We start from the raw sequence: 18,106 nt of genomic DNA, 5'->3' as shown, positions 1-18,106 counted from the left end.
AGACAAATAAATTACAAGTCAGAGGCCCCGAGCAGGATTAGTGATGCACCTTAGGAAAATATTTTGGTTTCTGTTTATATGTCAGCTGGGTTGTGAAACGTTTCATCTGGAAAAGGTGATAAGAGACTAGCGAAATACTTGTTCTTACAATGCAAAAAATACTTCAGTTTCATTCTTAACTGGTTGCTAGTGATATAAACCAAATTTCGTATTTCTGGAACGTCGATAGCTGCTCGGCCACTTTCCTATGGATGCTCTTCTGCAAACTTTGTTTTTGCAAAACAAAATTCGGTACCTGCTGCGACCCATCTGGTGAGGGACTGCACCCAAGATGAACTTGGCCATTCAGCATTATGTTCTCTGTTTCTATTACACAAAAAAAAGTCTCCTATTACAGTGTGAGTGATATATTAGGATATAGCACAGTTCCAATGTTTTTTCAACGCTAAGACTTTTTTAATTCAAGTGAAACAATCAAAATTAAATTCCTTGGCTCAGACAGTTACCACTAATTCTTAAGCAATATGACAAATCCACAGTTTTGTCTCAAATTGTAACATAAGATCTTAGTTATCCAGTAAACCCTGATGAGTTGTCAGGTCTTTCCTTACATGTGGGTAAATGAGTCATCTATAATGTGTCCTCTGTACCTGCATATATGTATGCATCTGCACATGCTGCAAGATTGATAATAAGCATGATAAGTCTTGCTGTTTTCTTAAGGGAAGTAACGAGGAATTATCGAAGTCCCTCCAGTGGAATTGGCACATTGGAGGTGAAGCCACTAAGACAGGGTATGCCTGCAAACTGTTTCAAAGGGTTAAGAGAGGACTTGGCATGTCAATGCGAAGCAAATCAGGATCATTATGTAGCATCACAGAGATACCAGATGTATCCTCTATGCTTCTTATGCAGCTTTTCCCAATGGAGCCAATACAAAGACTTGGGCATTGTAAAATTGCAGGTTTTATTCAGACGAGAAGTAAAACAAAATAGACTTGTCTAAAGAAGCCTTCACCGAGATTTAATGGAATTCAGTTTGTGTTTAAATTTCCTAGGCATTGTTGAAAATCTCGTTAATAATCATCTTATTGTAAACTTAACTAAGTCCTAGGTCTGTGGAGAGCGGGAATTTTTACCAGGAGAAAAAAAGTCACTAGATTTTCTAATTTTAGTCAGGACTGAGTATTATGAGTATGCGAATACCACAAGAAAACATTTCCAACCCCGCACAAACTAAAAAGTGCCGCAGATCTGTTGTGAATCCTTTTTTAATGAAATTTCCAGACGTAGAGGTTGAAGGACCATCAGGTGAGGCGCCTGATGTGCAGAGCAGTGGCTTGGGGTGCACACACAGCCCTGACAGCCCTGGCGCTCTGCAGAGCTCTCTTCTTGAGGATACTCCACTGTACGTCAGGATTAAATGCAAAGAAAAGTTAATCTCTAGGAAGGCTTGGGGCTGACTGTAGCATTCCGGACTTTTTCCGGGCATTCTGATACTGCAAAGCTGTGAAGAGTTAAAATATGCAAGAATCTCACTATTCTAGGGGAAAACGGTATTTTCCCTGATAATGTATTTTTTTAATGAAAAGGCTATTTTGTTTTTAAGATGATAATAGCATTCAGTTCTGGTGTAGTTCCTTTTTTTTTTTTTTTTTTTTTTGCTTTTTGACCACTACAGAAGTGGCATGCAGTATTGCAGGAGGTGTACAAATGCACTCCTTTTATTTTTCAATGCACCACATCCCTCAGCTTGCAGCTGAGTTGCACCTTCCCCGTGGGCACCTGCAGCGGGCCAGGAGCTGGCCCCGTGGCAGAGCCAGCACTTGCCACCAGCCCCCGTGTCACGCTTTTCAGCAAGGGCCGGTGCTTCTGGTACTGCAAAACTGCACCATAAATATCCCCGATGACACCAAATGCACATTTTTTCATTTTATCTTAGAAGTCCTGCCTTGGATAGATGTCACATCCCGCCTCCTGTTTCCGAACCATCAGGGCTCTCTCCCTTGTCCTTTCGCTAACCCCCGTGCCTTTCGGGAAGCCAGGAGCTCGGCCACGTGTACAGGAGCCATCTGCGACGCGCGGGCGCTTCGGGTGGCTGTGCTCAGCTTTTGCTAGCCTGGGTCTCGGTGGCGGAGCAGGGCCGGTGCCGTGCGGGTCCCTCGTTTGGTGGCCGGGCGTGCGGCCGCGGGCTGGTTGCAGCACCCCTTGGGCTGGCATGGAGCGGAGTCTTAGGGAGCATTCGAGGCGAAGGCAGGGTTTAATAAATATACTTAATCATTTATATTTTGACCTTAGCCCAGACTCATACTCAGACGTAGAAAGCTGAAAGTTGAAAACGTACTTTGTCAAGGCTCCTTTGGCTGATGCAGTGGTAAAACAGGGCAGCCTTGCTCTGAGGAAAGGCAGATCCTTCAGAAAGGAGAGTAAAAGGTCAAAACTAATCCAAAAGGACAAGCAGTGTATGTCTGTGTGTATATTGGGTTTCACATATGAAATCCAGTCATGATAAATCTGATGGCTTTAGAAACATCTACTTTGATTAATGAAAACATAGTTCCCATAGACCGTGGGTTTCATACTTCAAAGTTCTCCTGGATTTAGGACCTTAGGTTTTGCTTATTCATATAACATGCAGGAAACTATTTTTAAATGAATAAGGGAGTTTAAAAAAAAAGGCAAATGTTTCAACATCGGAGGTAGAGAAAGACTGGATAATAAGGAGCAAAATTAACAAACAGCAGACATTTTATTATGCATTTTACAATAATGTTTACATTCTTTCCTCTATATTTGTTTTTCCTTGAAAAGATTTATGTATTTATAAAAATATCTCACTGTTCCAGCTCTGAAAATTGCAGCCTCCCTCACATTTGAAAGCCTTCACGATTGCTGTGATCGCTGGCCATGTTCCTAGGCATCTGAACCGCTTCTCCCCGGCCCGTGGTTAACCCTTTGCGCAGGGGGGAAGGAGACGGCTTTGGCTGGGCAGTGGGGAGGAGGAGGAGGGCGAGACGGCCCCCAGGGACCCGCCGAGCTCCCACCGCAGCACTGGGACAATCCTGCCCATTGCAATCCATTGCTGCTGCCGGGCTCGCTCCTCCCGGCCCCTTCATGCTTGCCTCGAGCTCGTTTAGAAACAATTACAGAGGAATAAGCAGCATTTTCGTTTGCAAGTCTGCCGTGCGCTGAGGAGGCACGCAGGAACCTCTCGGCCACGGCAGCCTCGCTTATCTGAAAGTTCAAAGGGATTTGAAAGTGTTCGCTGCCTGTGGGACCGGGCACCCCGGTTGAAGCCTCCATTAATTAAATGCACTCACAGGATACAGAGCTGGTGAGTAATGTCCTGTTTATAGCAGAAGTGAGCGATTCTGGAAAAAAAGAAACACTGTGGGAGGGAAGATGACAGGGAAATAGAGTTACTCGCAAAGGCTGCAGCCTCTGCCATCGTTTCCCAGGGCACTGCTGGCACTCACAGCCCCAGCTCAGAGCCGAGCACAGGTGAGTTTTGTCAGCTGAGGGGCACATCCCGCATCAGGATGGGAAGGAGGTGTGCGATCCGGCCATCAGAGGCCAGCATCTGAGCATGCACACGTCCAGAAGCCCAGCGAGTGGCAGGTCGGGGTAAAGCTGCGTCCTCCCCAACCAAGAGAGGAATCTGCGCAGCTCCCCCAAGGGCGAGCACTTGGTGCTGCTGCTTTGCAGCTTTCCCCCTGGAGTAACGAGGTTACAGCATGGAAGTGAATTGGCAAACCCTGTAGGAAAGTTCAACCATTAATATTTAAACGGAGTATGTTATAATTTGACTGACTACTTGGGGCGAGGAATTTCCATGTGCTCGTTCTTAATACACCCATGGGGTTCTCGCTCCCAGCCCAGGCTGTTCTGGGCAGCACGGTCACGCTGGCACCGCAGTTCTGGTGCCTTAGGTCCAGGAGGGCCTGGGGCTCCCTTCAGCGTCCCCTCCTGCTTCCTAAATGGCCCCAGCAGGAGCGGCGTGGGCGCAGGCAGCAGCATGGGCACAGGCAGCCCCATTCTGCTCCTTCCGACACCACCTCCAGCTCCCCCAGGGCCTGCCCCTCCCGGAGAGCAGCCTGGGTCGAGCCCACGGCTCCTTCCCAAGAAGGACGCATCTTTTGTTGGTTAAAATTGGCAGGCCGTTTCCTTTACTATTTACTCTGTTATTTTTGCTCACACGTATGTTGCAATATGCAAGGTGAGGCTCAAAACTGTCAAGCTCTTTAATAGAACCATTACTGTATTTTTGGAGAACGTACTCTTTTTGATTTACTGTTCCTTAGAAGACAGGAAATGGAGCTACTTGATTTCATACTTTAAACAAAGCCGTCCAGAGGTTTAATGAAAAAAATTTCCCCTGGCTTTCGAATTAAAGGGCTATGGTGAAAGATTTAGCTTGGCTATTTTGACTTAGAAAAATAACATACTAGAAGCATTAAAATATTTTGTAAAAATACTTTTTAGTACTAGATTTTTCAGAGAAAATAACCTTCTCTGGTTTTCTCGGTCTTCGGTCGGTAGGGCTAGCTGTGAAAGGAAAGGACGTTTCCAAGGTTTGGGTGTTTTTCTTTCCTTCTGTAGAATTTATTTTCCTTTTATATTAAAAGCCTTGAAACAATTGCAACGCTGAAGACAAATTCTGTGCTTCTAAGCAAGGTAGTTTGGTATGAGTAATGGCAGAAGCCTTTGCCATTAGCAAAACGCGAGCAGCGTGAGGCAGAAGGACGCAGAGCCTAATCCTGTGCTGCCCGGCAGCAGCGGGAGGAAAGGGCAGTTCTCCTCGGGAGGCAAATGTCAGTGGAAGGCCAGAAGTGGGAGATCGGTATCAGGAGAAAATGGGTTTTAATAGGAAAATGCTGCGTGTGGAGCAGAATTAGCTTGGAGTGTCTGGGGCGGTAGAAAGCTAAACACGCTGGAATTGCAACACAAAGCACTTTCGACCTAGATGTTCAAGCCAAGGTTTCTGCTTGTTCCATTTGGTTTGATTTGACTTTGTTTTTTATTTGTAGCGCAGTGGATCTGGGATGGAGCTTGGGCATCGTACAAAGCAGGCTGATGGTCTTAATTTCCACCCAGTTTCATCTTCAGTAAATAAGGGGAGAAGGAAACGTTCTGCTAGCTTGAAAGCACCGTGCCGCAGGATGAAATATTGACACAAGTTAGTCGCCGGGATTTTTTTCAGTGACTTCAGTGAGGTTTCAGCAGGATTTCACTAGTAATTGCTCGGCTAAAATAATACCCAGTTTTCTTTTGCAGTTGTTTCTGCAGTAATAGCTCCGTATAGGTGGAACCTGTTCCACCATCAGAGGAGCTGTGGCAGGTCTGGGGGACAGAAGGAAGGCTGGATTTCACACGTCAAGGTCTTACATTCGCGGCTGTCAGTAAGATTTCAGCAGTTTATCAGAGAACGCACCCGGCAACGCCTGCCTTCTCTCAGCCCCTCGGTAATCCTTGGGATCGGCAGGAGGCTTCCTCTGGCGCGCTGCTCCGGCGCTGCTGCTCCGGCTTTGGGGTTGGGGCGTTCGGAGCAGGACACTGCTCTGAGATGTATTTGTAAACTTCTCTCTGGCCGACGATGAGAAATTTGATACGTTATCAACTGAGATGCTAGGACTGGCGAAGAGAGAGCAAGGCGGACAGAAAAAGAGATTGCAATTTAATAAATAGCAAAGATACGGTTAGCTGCTATCAGTTTAAATTTAATGCCATTAACTCTTGTGCATTTGGTAATGATGTATGTAGGACAAAGCACCCAAAGGCTACCGGGGAGTCACCAGCCTGGCTGTGGTTTCATGCACTTCACAGAAGAATTTTTCCAAGGCATAAAAATACCCAGGACTTCATTCTGCCTTGAGAAAATGGTTTTCCTCCGATACATCTGCTGTCTGTCAATGCAGCAGCAAGAAGACGAGGAAGGGCCATGACAATCGCTCTTGTTCTTCCTGAAGCAGCTTTTTTTTTTTTTTTTTTTTTTTCTTTTTTTACATCAGAGAGGTACAGAGCCAGTCGTTTGGGCTTCGTGGTACCAAAGGACCTGCCTGTCTTAAGCAAGGTCACATTTTCTCCCCACACGCTCTGTGTAACCTAGGTTACAACCAATTTAATAGATGTATATATTGAAATAGGGAGGAATTGGTGGACTCCAGGACAATACCTGATGGTGCAGATCCCACCTCTGCCCCACTGCTGGTTACGCAGTGATGCCTGCGTGGTACGGTCATGGCTGGGGAATCATCGCTGGGTGCCTGGACAGGAATCGTATTGCCAGATGTGTGCTTGTAACATGCAAAGGGAGTCAAAAGGGAGGGAAGATAAAAACTAGAGCTTCACCAGCCTTTCAGTTTTTTACAAGAAAGCTTTCTGTGCAGTTAATCCCTCTAACCTGCATTTACATTAACACTCACACCTCACACGTTGCTGCTAAGAAGTTTTGGCAGCTCCTGGCCCTGATTGCAGAGGTAACGCTACACTTGTCTCCTTTGCTCTCACTCAAGTATCTCTGGAACCAGAGACCAGCACTCTATGAAGTTTCTCCTTGTACACGTATGCAGTCATCTTGGCAGAGCTTCAAAAGCCATTTGCCTTATTATTCATATGTCTGCTTATAGGAGCAGAAATGCTCCCATTTCTCACTTTCAAAATAAGAGCAGACCCTAGCAAAGAAGGGATTTCTCCTTGGCATTTCAGGCACAGCAGTGCGAATCCGTGGGAGCTTGCCATCACCCCGCTGCCACGCTGGGCTTTGTGGGTGCGGGTTTAGAAGCCCCCCGGTAGCTCTCCAGGGACATGAACAGCCATAGGGTAAATGCCTGAAACCGGTGGGCTCCTGGAGTATAAGCAGAGTGGGGATCTCAGGGCCTCATGAAATCCCACGAAGGATGACTTGAAAAAGAAACTTTCAAAAAAGACCAAATTTCGCTTTTCCTCCTGCAGTTAGGATAGCTGACAACATGGAAATGTTGCAGAGACCGAAACATAATAGAAATTACTTAGCCTCCTCACTGCATTTTCTCAAACAAGCTTCAAGAACCCTTGCCTTAAAACAAATTAGTAGACTGAAGTAACCTTATAAATCCAAAGACCCATTAAAAAGTTGAAATATTTGGTCATTCCTCCTCTCGGTTCAAACTGGGATTCATCCAGAGTTCAAGTGCGTGTATCACACAAGAGCCATGGTCCCATTTTGTAGAGGTCCATTTTAGTGTTGATGGTTTTCTAGTGCCAGGAATCTACTCTGCAGCCAGGCAGAGAGATAAATCAAAGTTGTGCGCGCTGATGAAATTCAGGAGCCAGAAGTCACCATTGCAGCCCATATAAATCCCTGAATGCCAGCCCTTGTGCTTTTGTCCATGCCATTAGAGTTCAAAATTATCTGCCCCTCTTTGCTGATGTATGGATTAACCGGCTGCCCGAGTGTTTACTAACGGTTATCACCCAGTACTTTGGACGTTATCAGAGGAAGGGACGCCTGCCGCAGGGCTTGGTCTCTCACCCTTTCTATTACCACCTGTCAGTGGCAGAGAGTGTGCTGTGAAGCTGTACAGTCACAGAGTACAAGTGTAGATAGTTTCTGACGGCTGATCAAAGGGGAAAACCAAAGGCCTGATAACAAGGACGTGTTTCATGTACTTTTAACTTTGAGAAACATTGGCATTTGCATTTTTTCCCCTCTGCAGGCTGGCAGAAACCAGGCACAATAAATGCTGCATATTCAGTTACCTAATAGTTGAGTAAATGGTATGTGCTTGAAGCAACAAAGCATAACTGTAATCTTGTTCCAAGTGGGAATGATTTAAGTAAGCCTTTGCAGAAGACTTGCCGTATAATAAAGTAGAATAATTTTAATTTGTACTTTGAAGTGATCTTGAATTCAGAATCTAATCTTTGTATTCAGCAGAACATCGTATACTGTTGTGAATGAGGTAATAACTGTAAGCTAAGGAATTACTTTCAGTATCTTTTGTAGGTACGTGCACTCTGTCATCATAGCCAGCATCCTCAGCAAAGCACTGCTGATGAAAGAGTCTCTGTTAGCTCAAGTTGCAGGTAAAATTTCACCGTACAGGGACAGAAAATCCACATATCTAGGCTGAAAGAAGGGCTCACTTTTTTCCTTCAGTAAACGTACTTTGAACACAAAGCAGAAAGTAAGCAAGCTGTCCTTTTCTCACCAGCATATCACACTGTTGCACTTCCCTGCACAAGAGCAGGAAAGGTACACTAGCTGCAGTTTGTGGCCAGTAGCAAGGACAAAACAATGTGACTGTTTCCATTGTCCAGGATGAGAAGGGCAGGGAGTGCTCAACAGCAAAGCAGTGAAAGGCAAATCGACTTTAATTTCTGGTCCTCTAACGTACTTAATAACCTATGCAGGTTTTTTAATGTTACAGTTCCTGATTCTTTTGTCACTTACATCAGTGTCATTATGCTGATTGCAGCAAAGGCTCTCCCAGCTCTCACTAGTGTGAGACCAGACTTGGGTCTGTATTTCTAATTTAACATTTTTGCATAAAGCTGCTAAGTACCTGGGCCTCTCTGCTTGCTCCTACTGTGCTATTAACGCCAACGTTTCAACTAATGTGCTAAAATTAGCTTTTCAGGAGCTCAAAATGCAAGGCCTTCTTTCTTTCAAATGCAATAAATGATATCATATGGTCCCAGGCTCTCCCGAACATCTCCCGTTTGTTTGTTGAAGGTGCCTTTGACCGGAGCGTGACCTTGCTGGAGGTGTGTGGGAGCTGGCCCGAGAACTTCGGTCTCCGCCACATGTCTTCCATGGAGCACACTGACGAGGGCCTCCGGGAGCGCCTGGCCGATGCGATGTGCGAATCCCCCAGCAGGGACATAGTGGGATCAGGAACAGGTACAAAGAAGAGGTGTGATCAGAGATCACGTACATCTCACCCAATGGTGATTTTTATTTTTTATTTTTATTTTTTAAGTTTTGCTTCTCCTTTCCTCTGCACACTACCTCTGTGATTAATCAACTTTTATGGGGGTCTCACTTAGTGTGAGAAAAGTCATTTTTAAAAAGAAAATATCGGTAGGTCACATAAACATAGTCAGGGAAGCCTAAAGCAACTCGAAGAAAAATGCTGGCTTTTGAAGCTCCCTTACCATAGCACTGTGATAAGGACTTTTATCCCTTCCCTGCCAACTCGGGAGCATCTGAGTCTATGTGCAGATTGCTGCCCTTGCCCACACTGATCCAAACAATGTCATAATCGCACACATCCTAATTTTGTGTCCTGAATAGAGCCACTGTGAAACGCTGGTTCTATAATCCAAATTAATCTATCTTCATCAGTGTCCATTATATTGATAAATTATATCATCTGTTTAAGTAAATGGAATAGCACGTCAGAGATTATGCTGCTCAGAAGGGGCCCAGTGCTAGGAGATGTTCAGAAATGTTAAAGCTCAGTTATTGTGGTTTTATTGTCTCCCATTAATTTTGGCTTGTTTTAAAAACGCCTTCTAGTAAAAGGTCTAGGCCCATCTTTGATCTGTGCACCATTTGTGTTGCGACCAGCAGCTAATAGCCATGGTCGCTTCTAACATCAGCTGCCAGCTCACTTGTCACTCTTCTGGCAAGATGCCTGGGAAGGAAAAAAGGAGGAACTTGAGCAGTAACACAGGGGTATGCCAGCCTAGTGACATTACAGAAATGTTGCAGAGAGTAGAAGCTGCTTTTCCTTTCACTGTGGTCCTTGTATTTTTGAGGGCCCTGTGCTGCTCTGAGCTCTCCCAGCTCTGCACCTCCCCAGCTAGAAAAGAGTTGAGCACTTTCCCATCAGGGCTTGCCCCTGTGCTTTGCAGAAGGGTTATTACAGAGCAGGTAAGCTACAGCAGGTCACCACACTGTTACTACCTCCCACCAGCTGGAGGAGAAGGTTGAAAATCAGCAGTTTAAGCTCCTTTATGTAGGTACAAGTAGCAATAACCAAGCTGCCAAATGGTGCAGAAGCACCTTTCATACCCCAACTTGCCGTCTCTCAAACTGTCTTTCCTCTGATTTGCTACTCCTGAAAAAAGTGGAGTCATGGGATGGCTTGAGACTCAGTATTAACAGAAGGAGGTTGGTTGAACACTAAGTAAGGGTCTCGGTTACAGATCTGGTGCAAATTTTCACCAGTTTAATTGCCTTGGACAAGCCTCTTAACATGCCCACGACTGCTGCATCACTGCAATGGGGATAGAGATGCCTCACATTGCAGGGGCGGAGTTTGATAAGCTCGTGTTTGCAAAGGGCAGTGAAGATGGAAAAACAGGCTGTGAAAATGCAAAAACACACTTATTTCATCACTTATTGACCCATACTGTGACAGAATGAACTTTGGAACTTCGGTTCACTTCCTCAGATGGGTCAGCTCTCCTCATGTGCTTCAGAGGAAAGATGAAGGGAATAATTTCTCTGAAAGCTGAAGCCATCTAGACATGCCATGTTGAGGTGACTCACTGTCCCAGAGACTTTATATTATACTGTAAACCAAGAACTTTGTCACAGTCAGAGAGTTTATATTTTCTTTTTTTTTTTTTTCTTTTTATATTTTCACCAGCTGATACCAGTGAGTGCCGACTTCTTTGCCATAAGGTTAGGCTCAAAACACTTCAGGTGTAAAGACAGAAGGGGACTATTTACAGAGACACCATCACTCAGCAAAACTGTATCCAAAGAGATTTCTCCCTGCTTTTACTCTAGACCCATAAATCTTCATCGTGAGTGTAAGATAGATGCCATCTCAAAGCAGCAAATCTAAGCACTATCACACAGTAGTGAGTAACATGAGCGTTGACCCAGCCCACCCCATCCCACTAGCCTGCTCACACTGTCATTGTGCTCTGTGTTTTTCTGCCTGTCGTGGGATTCTCTCTATCACTTACATACTTTATTCTCAGGATTTGGACATGTGATGACTCGGTGCAGCAGAGAAAACCCAGTGATAAGGCTGTGAACTCTGATGCCCTTTCCACTTCCATCCCCTAACAGCTCTTGAACTGTTCTTCTTACCAGATGCCCATAAAAAGTCCTCTCCTGCTCAAATGATACCTGGAAAACTGTGTTTGCCTAGGGAGTCGACCAGTGCTTGCTACAACATGCGTGGCTGCACTCACGGCAGGCTGCCAGCCAGCCATTTGTCAAACTGCGGATCACGTTAAAGCTCTAGCATCTGTCTGCTGGTTAATAAATGGGAAAAGATAAGTTTGGAGGTACATTACCACAGCTTCAAAGAAGAGGCATCTTTGTTGGCTCGTAACAAATAGGATAGTTTTAACTTCCCCCCCAAACCACTTACATCTTAACAAACCCAGGCTGAATTGAATTTATCTTTGAAAAACGTTGTTTTCTAGGCTAGTTCTTCCTTCCTTGGATTCCCTTCCACTCCCTCATCTCAATGAAATGATAGCAAGGAGCTTAGCAGAAAAGACACCATAAATTTGCTTGTTGATAGTTGATTTCTATGTTGGTACTGTTTCCAAAGACAGTAATTATATTTCTGCATTGGACTCAATTTATGTAATTTATAAACCTCGCTCTAATAATCCTAAAATGACTTACTTTAGCTTGAAGTCACGCATACCTTTAACCCTTGTCTGTGCTGTTTTAATTCTTTTTAGTCCTTAAGCACATTTTACAGATTTAATGAAACTTACAAAGTCTTTTTTAAACCAAAACATGCAACAATGAAATTTCTAACTCTGAATGTGAAGGTATGTGCCTGTGTAGTGCTCATGTCCACAACGTGGACAAAGAAAAAATGGGCAGTAGATGGACAGTGAGACTTTATCAAAGTGCTCAACTGGGCCTGACATGCACTTAATGGCAAGAGATAAATAGATTCTTTTAATACCTTAACTGTTAGGACATAGCTGACACACAGATTTATATAGTAATCAGGGCTGATATGCGAAAGTAGTGCAGAGGAAGCGCATGCTCATAGCACACAGACCACTTTGGGAAGTAGATACTAATGGTATCTTTGTTCCTTACCTACCTCATTGCATTGCAAAGCTGGGTTAGCAACACCTCACTTCTTCAGTGGTTCAAGCTAGTGGCAGTGGCAGAAATCACCTGAAAGTTGGTTGTGTAGGAAACGTCAAAGTGGAGGACAAGAAAATCATGAGGAATAATGCAGCCTTTGCAAAGAGGGGGAATTAGATGGCCTGATGAGTCTTGTCCATCTCTGACTCCGGCTGGTTGCCAAGGGCTGTCGGACAGTGGATGGGAGAAGAACCAGGTCTGGAAAATGACCCCCCAAAAATCTACTTTCCTTCTGACCTAAATGATAACTCCAGTCATCCAGCTAGTTGACTTGATTGGGAAACCAGCTTTTCTCCTTGTTATCCAATTATCCAGACGACCCATGTCTATCTTAAGTGGAGTCTGCTGTACATAAGCTGTCAGCCTAGATACACATTTAATTCCAAAGAAGGCGTAAATTGGCAAAGATGCAAAAAGATGTTTTTGCTGTTTCAGTTTCTGTCAAATTCTAACTGAAAAAAAAAAATGGAAGGTCTGCTCACAGAAATTTAGTGGTCAGTGACCTCTTTTCCTTGCAAAGCGTTGTTTTCAAGCAGCTACAGTATTTACATTTGCAATATAGTTTCTAAGTATGTGCTGGAGCTTCACATTGCATTTTCAAAACAAAAGCAAAGCTAGTATTGTGATTTATGAAACTGTGACAAATCTCTCTGACTCACTCAAACTGTACACACACAAATTGCCAGCCCAGGCTAGAACTCTTTCCCTCCAAAATACTGTAATCAGTAAATGCTCTGATTTATGTAGTCCTTCAGCAAGTACATTTTTTAAGCTTTCAAATGCACTTTGGTCATTTCTAGGCATAATATTGAAAAGCAGTCTGTAATACGGAGCCAAGCCTCTACAGTCTAGTTGAGAGGATGTGTTCTGAAATACACCGATCGAAGACAATTTCTGTGACCCCAATTTCTATGCCATAGGAGTTCATGTGCTGAACTCCACGAGTCAGATTCCTCTTGTGCTCCCCGCCTGTTACTTCTGGGCTGAGGAGGGCACAAGCACCATGCTGCTGATGTGGTTTCTTCCCTCAGAGATACAGCATGGGGTGATCTGTGTACATCCCGGGTATCCAAATTCATTAGGCCCCCAACCACATCCACCTAAAATGTAAGCTGGCCTTAAAGAAAACCAGCAGATCTGCCAGTCAGCCCCATAAAGGAGTTACTGACTCCAGAGCAGTAAAAGGGAGCATGAAACCTTGCAGCTGTGCATGTACAGCCCTAAGAAGAAATACTCTCTACCCTGGGGAGTTCATCCCAGCATCTCCTGCTGCTTCAACCTGGGTGAAAGGTCTAGCTCCGTGTTAAATCTAGGTACAGCCTCATGCTCGCCCGTCACTTGGTTTAGCAAATCAAAACCCATTCTCTACATCTCTTCAGGTTTATTACTATAAAGCACATAGCACAGTGACAACACAGTAGATTTACTCTTCAGGAGACTAACACAACACGCAAGTTTCCAAGGGAGAATTGTCAGTATATAAAATAAGTAAGTATCACTGTTCAGGTTACTCTGTCAAGGTAAGCAATATGCTGGTGCAACTGTCAGACCCCTGTTTTTTCTTCCAGAAGGAGCTTGGCGGGTGCAGGGCCCCAGGAGTCAGGGCTGCAGTGGAAATGCAGGATGCAGCGTGCAGGAGAAGATCCCTGTTCATGCCCATCTGCTGCATCCTCTCTGTTACCATTTCTTTGGCTGCCTGAATATTGCACTTATATTCATATCTGATTTACTTTGACAAATCATACCCAAATCCACATTGCTGCTATGTTTTATAAGTGGCGGAACTGTTCTGGGGATATTTAAGAGTAGGATTTCATTTTGTGGGCGTGTATCCTTTTTTTTTAATCCATCATGAAATCCAGTACTTTATGATGGCTCAGTTTATACTGCAGTTTATGGAGCAAAATAACATTTTTTCTCTATCTATTCCTGTTTCAGGAATACTTATGAACTTACACTAAGAACCTATATTAAAAACTGCAGAGCACCCCACAGATTTTGCATCTCAGAACCCTTGTTATTAGTTCTGAACAGGGAAAGATGCAATTACGGCACCATTGTGGTCAATAAAACCCATGAGTTTTGAAGAGTTGCTATAGAATTTAAAGCAAGGTCTTTAAATCCCTTTATAAAGTTTCAGTTAAAGAACAGAAAAAAATCTCATTTTCTCTCAAAACTCCTGCACACTCTGTCAGCTACCAGCAGTGGAAAGTCGGTGGCAGCAGAGGTGAGAACGCAGCAGAGCCCTGCACGGGCCTGGGTAGGAACCTTCTGGATTCCTTCCAAATGTCATCAGCAAACTCATAATGCAATGAAGGAAGCTCATATGTTGAAGCAAACTCTTTAACCTTATTAATGGGGTGTAAGTAAGAGGAGCTAATTAGAGGCGCTGTTAGGGGATAGCCCGTCCGAGGCGCTGGGATCCGCGTTTAGGCCCGTTTGGCTTCTGGCCTCCACACAAGGCCGAGCGCTGCATCTGGCTGTCAGATGGTTACCGCGGCCTGAGCCTCACACGGGTCTTGACACCTCTGAGCTTAGCAAGGGGAAGATTTTGAAATATTTATGTGAAATTTGTGGTTTGGGTCTAAACGTGAAGTTCATGATGAGCAGTGAAGTCACACGCTCTCCTGCGTGCCTGCCTCAGGTTGGATGGGAGGGAGAAAGAGCGGGGGCCTGCTGGTCCTGCGCAAGAAAAACCCTTCCGAAAGAGAAAACATCGGTGATCCCAAACAGTGTTGAGAGATGAACAGCCACCTGAACATAAATGTACCTGTGCGTTTAGTTTCAGGAATAGGATTAGCCCTGTATAGACTCAGAGCTTCGATTGGTACCTTTCCTTCCTTCCTTTCTCCTTTTCCTTCCTTTCTCCTTTTCCTTTCTCTTCCTTTTAATTTTTCTAAGATTTTTTTCCCCTCTCTCTCCTCAGTTGGTCTTAATCCTAACTTGGTCATGGGGTCTAGGAATACAAGAACACAGATCAATTGGTTTTCCCTCTGAAGAGCATTTCTGCAAAGAGATTTCTGCATAGGTTCAGTGCAAAATCAGCTCGGGCAGCAAACACACTGGCATATCGAATAACATTGATGCTAAAAGCAGCCTTTGAACTTTCAGAATATTTATGCCAGGGTCAGAGATTAAATTACCCCCTCAATTAAGTCTAAGAGCTCAATGTTCTTCCTACAAAAGGTTTATTTGGATGATACTCTTAAAAAAAATGAAAATTCAGGGCTCTTTAGGAGCCGCCATTTTTGAAGTGCTGGGGAAGAAGAGCAGCGTTCACACTGCACACATTTTAACGTGGTTACACGAGACATTTCTCACGTGCAAGATGCAGCAGCACGGCCGCCCCGCACAGGAAGCATGCGTCTGGCTGGCCAGTGCAGCCATCCTGCGGAGGGCATTGAGCCCTAAAGCCTGGGCTTCTCTTTCTCTCCAGCCCTGCCCAAGACACAGCAGCCCCATCCAGCAGCCTGCCAGACCCACCAAGTGCATTTTAATTCCCAAACTGTTTGTCAGGTCTCCAGACCTGGACCGTTTTCCACTTCTCAGCCTGGGCTGGGGCAGCCAGCCGCGCCAAGCGGGCCTTTCCCTCAGAACCCAACAACCGGCTGGGGCTTTCAGTGGAATTTCTTCCAGGTCAGACATTGCTTAAGGGGGAGGGGGGATGAATGCTGTTACCACAAATGTCTCTGGTGTGGATTTAGGTTCACTGCTGTTCATAGAAAAAGCCTGCTGATGTTTCTAAAGGGCGTACTGATACTAAGAGACAATTCTGACTTTCTACCATTTGATAACAAGTTGGTCAACTGCATTTACTTACTATCAATTGTGGTGTGGGGAGATTCCTTTTCTCTTTCTTCTTATTAAATCAAGACACTTTTTAAGAAATATTTTATTTTTGATACAGAAACAGCCGGTGAAGTAGCAGTAAAAAACATCACCACAAAGAGGCACATGGCTTTGAAATGTTTTGGTATGTAACATAACTGTATTGTTCTCAGGTCTTAACTTTTGCACAAAGAGTGTTTCTCCTTGTTTTGAAAGCAAACCCTCTGTCAGTTTTCAAAGGGTTACACACATAACGTGGTTGTAGAGGAACAAAACTCAAAAAATATCCAAGTGTTTCAAATCATTTCACAAATAACATTGTTCTATTTCTCCCCTTAAATGAACAAGAGTTTCTTTGATTTTTTTTTTAAGTCAAATTTAGGATTCTGCTGTTCAGAGCAGAGAGGTCACAAGGCCCTAATGTATTTAGCATTGACTGCCCTCTCTTGTAGTGCGTCTATTAGTCAGTAATTTGATTTGTACCTATTCATTTGCAGTCCCTGCAGGAGCTCTGAGCTGGCCCCAAGTATAATTGGTGCTGTCTCTATTTTTACATCATTAGATTAGCCCCGACTCCTGGCCACTTGTTGTCTGCGCTTGTCTGTCCATTTATACAACCTAATGTAACACAAAATTCATTACTGATCACATTACTTTCAACTCTGAAGCCAGCTTTGTGATAAACATTTTGTTAACCCTTTCTTGCCAGCACACAGACCTGGGGGATAAATGCACTTTCCCTTTGCAGAAAAATCAATATCATAATAAAACAAAGTGCAGTCACATTTCTAGATTTGTCATTCCTCCTGGAGAAAGAAATGGGGAGAAACATATATGAGATGACTAAATGATGTCTGCATCCAGGCATCTCAGGCTGCTGTATATGAAATGAGCTCAGCAGTGTCCTTTCTACTAGAATATAAAGAAACGACACAAGATAGGGCCAGCACTCAATTTAAAACTTAATTTCTTACTCATTGTTCTGCAAGTGTTTTAGCTCTTCTGTGCAGGCTATAATCAGGTTACGACATTATTGGAACTGGACATTTTTCTTCCAGTGCTTTGTCTCCACGTAGTTAACAGAGAAACAATTCCCCTTCTCCTTAGAGATTTGTTATTATGTTGGGTTTTGGTTTGGTTTGGTTTGCGGTTTTTCTTCCTAATGATTAAGCAAATTAATTTTCCTACTGCAATACTCCAGCATTTCACAGGAAAATGTGAAGCTCCCTTCTGTCTAGCTTGGTTTTGCTCGCATTTGATTGTTTTGCTGAGTACCTTGTAAAGCATTAGGCTTTTTGCATCACAGAGGCTTCTGCTATTGATTTCAACAGGAACAAGAGGACAGCCACGGTAGGTATTCATTTAGGCCTGATTCTGCAAAGGGCTCAGCATCCTAACAGCACTGTTTGCAATATCACACACATGAGGTGATGCTTGCTATTTAGAGAAATGTATTTTGGTGCATGCAAAAGCTGTTGATTTTTAACAGTTTTCTAAGTTGATTTTCTGTTTGTACAGCTTGGCGTGGAAGTCCGTTGGTTTGAGTTTTCTAAATATTTAGAAACATTTCTCAATGTTTATTAAATGTTCCCTTTAAAAGCCAGAGTTCTGAGGCATGTCCCACACTGAGTAATCCTGCACTGAGCAGGGTGCAGGCGGCGAAACAGCCGTATAGGATTTTTCCATCTCTAATTTCTATAATTACCTCGTTATTCCTTTTGGAGTCTTCACATGGTATTTTTATGTAGCATACAGCTTATGGCAAGCATATATTTCTTAGTAAGAGCCCTCATCTCCTACCATTTGAAACAGGACTGGTATTTTTACAGCTGTTTTGTGAGCCCAAACTTGTTGCAGCTGCTGACGTGATGGCAGAATAAAGATGAGGCAGTTCCTCTCTGTCCTCCCAAACCCTGCAGCCCCAGAGAACCTTTCAGAGCGAGGCTGGGGGTATTTCACTGATTTTTACGGGAATTATTTTAGTTTGTGCAGCACTGGCTGGCGCTTGGTCCTAAAGCCTAGCCAGGGGAAGGTGCATGTCTCCGCTCAGCTCAGCTGCTGCCTTTGTGCCCCTCAGTGTCTGCTTCAGTTTTGTCATCTGAGCGCTGGGGATGCCAAAGCGACCTGAAGTCACTGTACATGCTACTCCCGTGACCTCAAGTTGCAGATGAGCCACAGACGGGGTCGCGACGCGGGGCACGCTGCGCGCTGGGAGGT

General features: G+C 44.3%; 1 protein-coding gene across 11 annotated transcripts in view; it reads left to right on the top strand.

Annotated features, from left to right (window-relative positions):
• The window catches only part of BCAS3 (BCAS3 microtubule associated cell migration factor), a 357,486-nt gene that overhangs the window by 325,527 nt on the left and 13,853 nt on the right, over positions 1-18,106 (top strand). For 3 of the 11 annotated variants that reach the window (XM_066979597.1, XM_066979596.1, XM_013198031.3), the window contains 2 exons: positions 8,714-8,881; positions 15,969-16,034. The exons of 1 other annotated variant lie outside the window; for it this stretch is intronic. In XM_066979597.1, coding sequence (XP_066835698.1) covers positions 8,714-8,881; positions 15,969-16,034 — 234 coding nt within the window. Of the gene's footprint in view, positions 1-7,984; positions 8,041-8,713; positions 8,929-15,968; positions 16,035-18,106 lie in introns of those variants that run through there. 7 more of the 11 variants (XM_066979600.1, XM_066979599.1, XR_010825687.1 and 4 more) reach the window with 6 other exon arrangements.

This window comes from Anser cygnoides, chromosome 18 (assembly GCF_040182565.1).
Source record: "Anser cygnoides isolate HZ-2024a breed goose chromosome 18, Taihu_goose_T2T_genome, whole genome shotgun sequence".
Taxonomy (NCBI): Eukaryota; Metazoa; Chordata; class Aves; order Anseriformes; family Anatidae; genus Anser; species Anser cygnoides.
The sequence above is the reverse complement of the archived record's forward strand: the minus strand, read 5'-3'. Positions and strand labels throughout refer to the sequence as shown.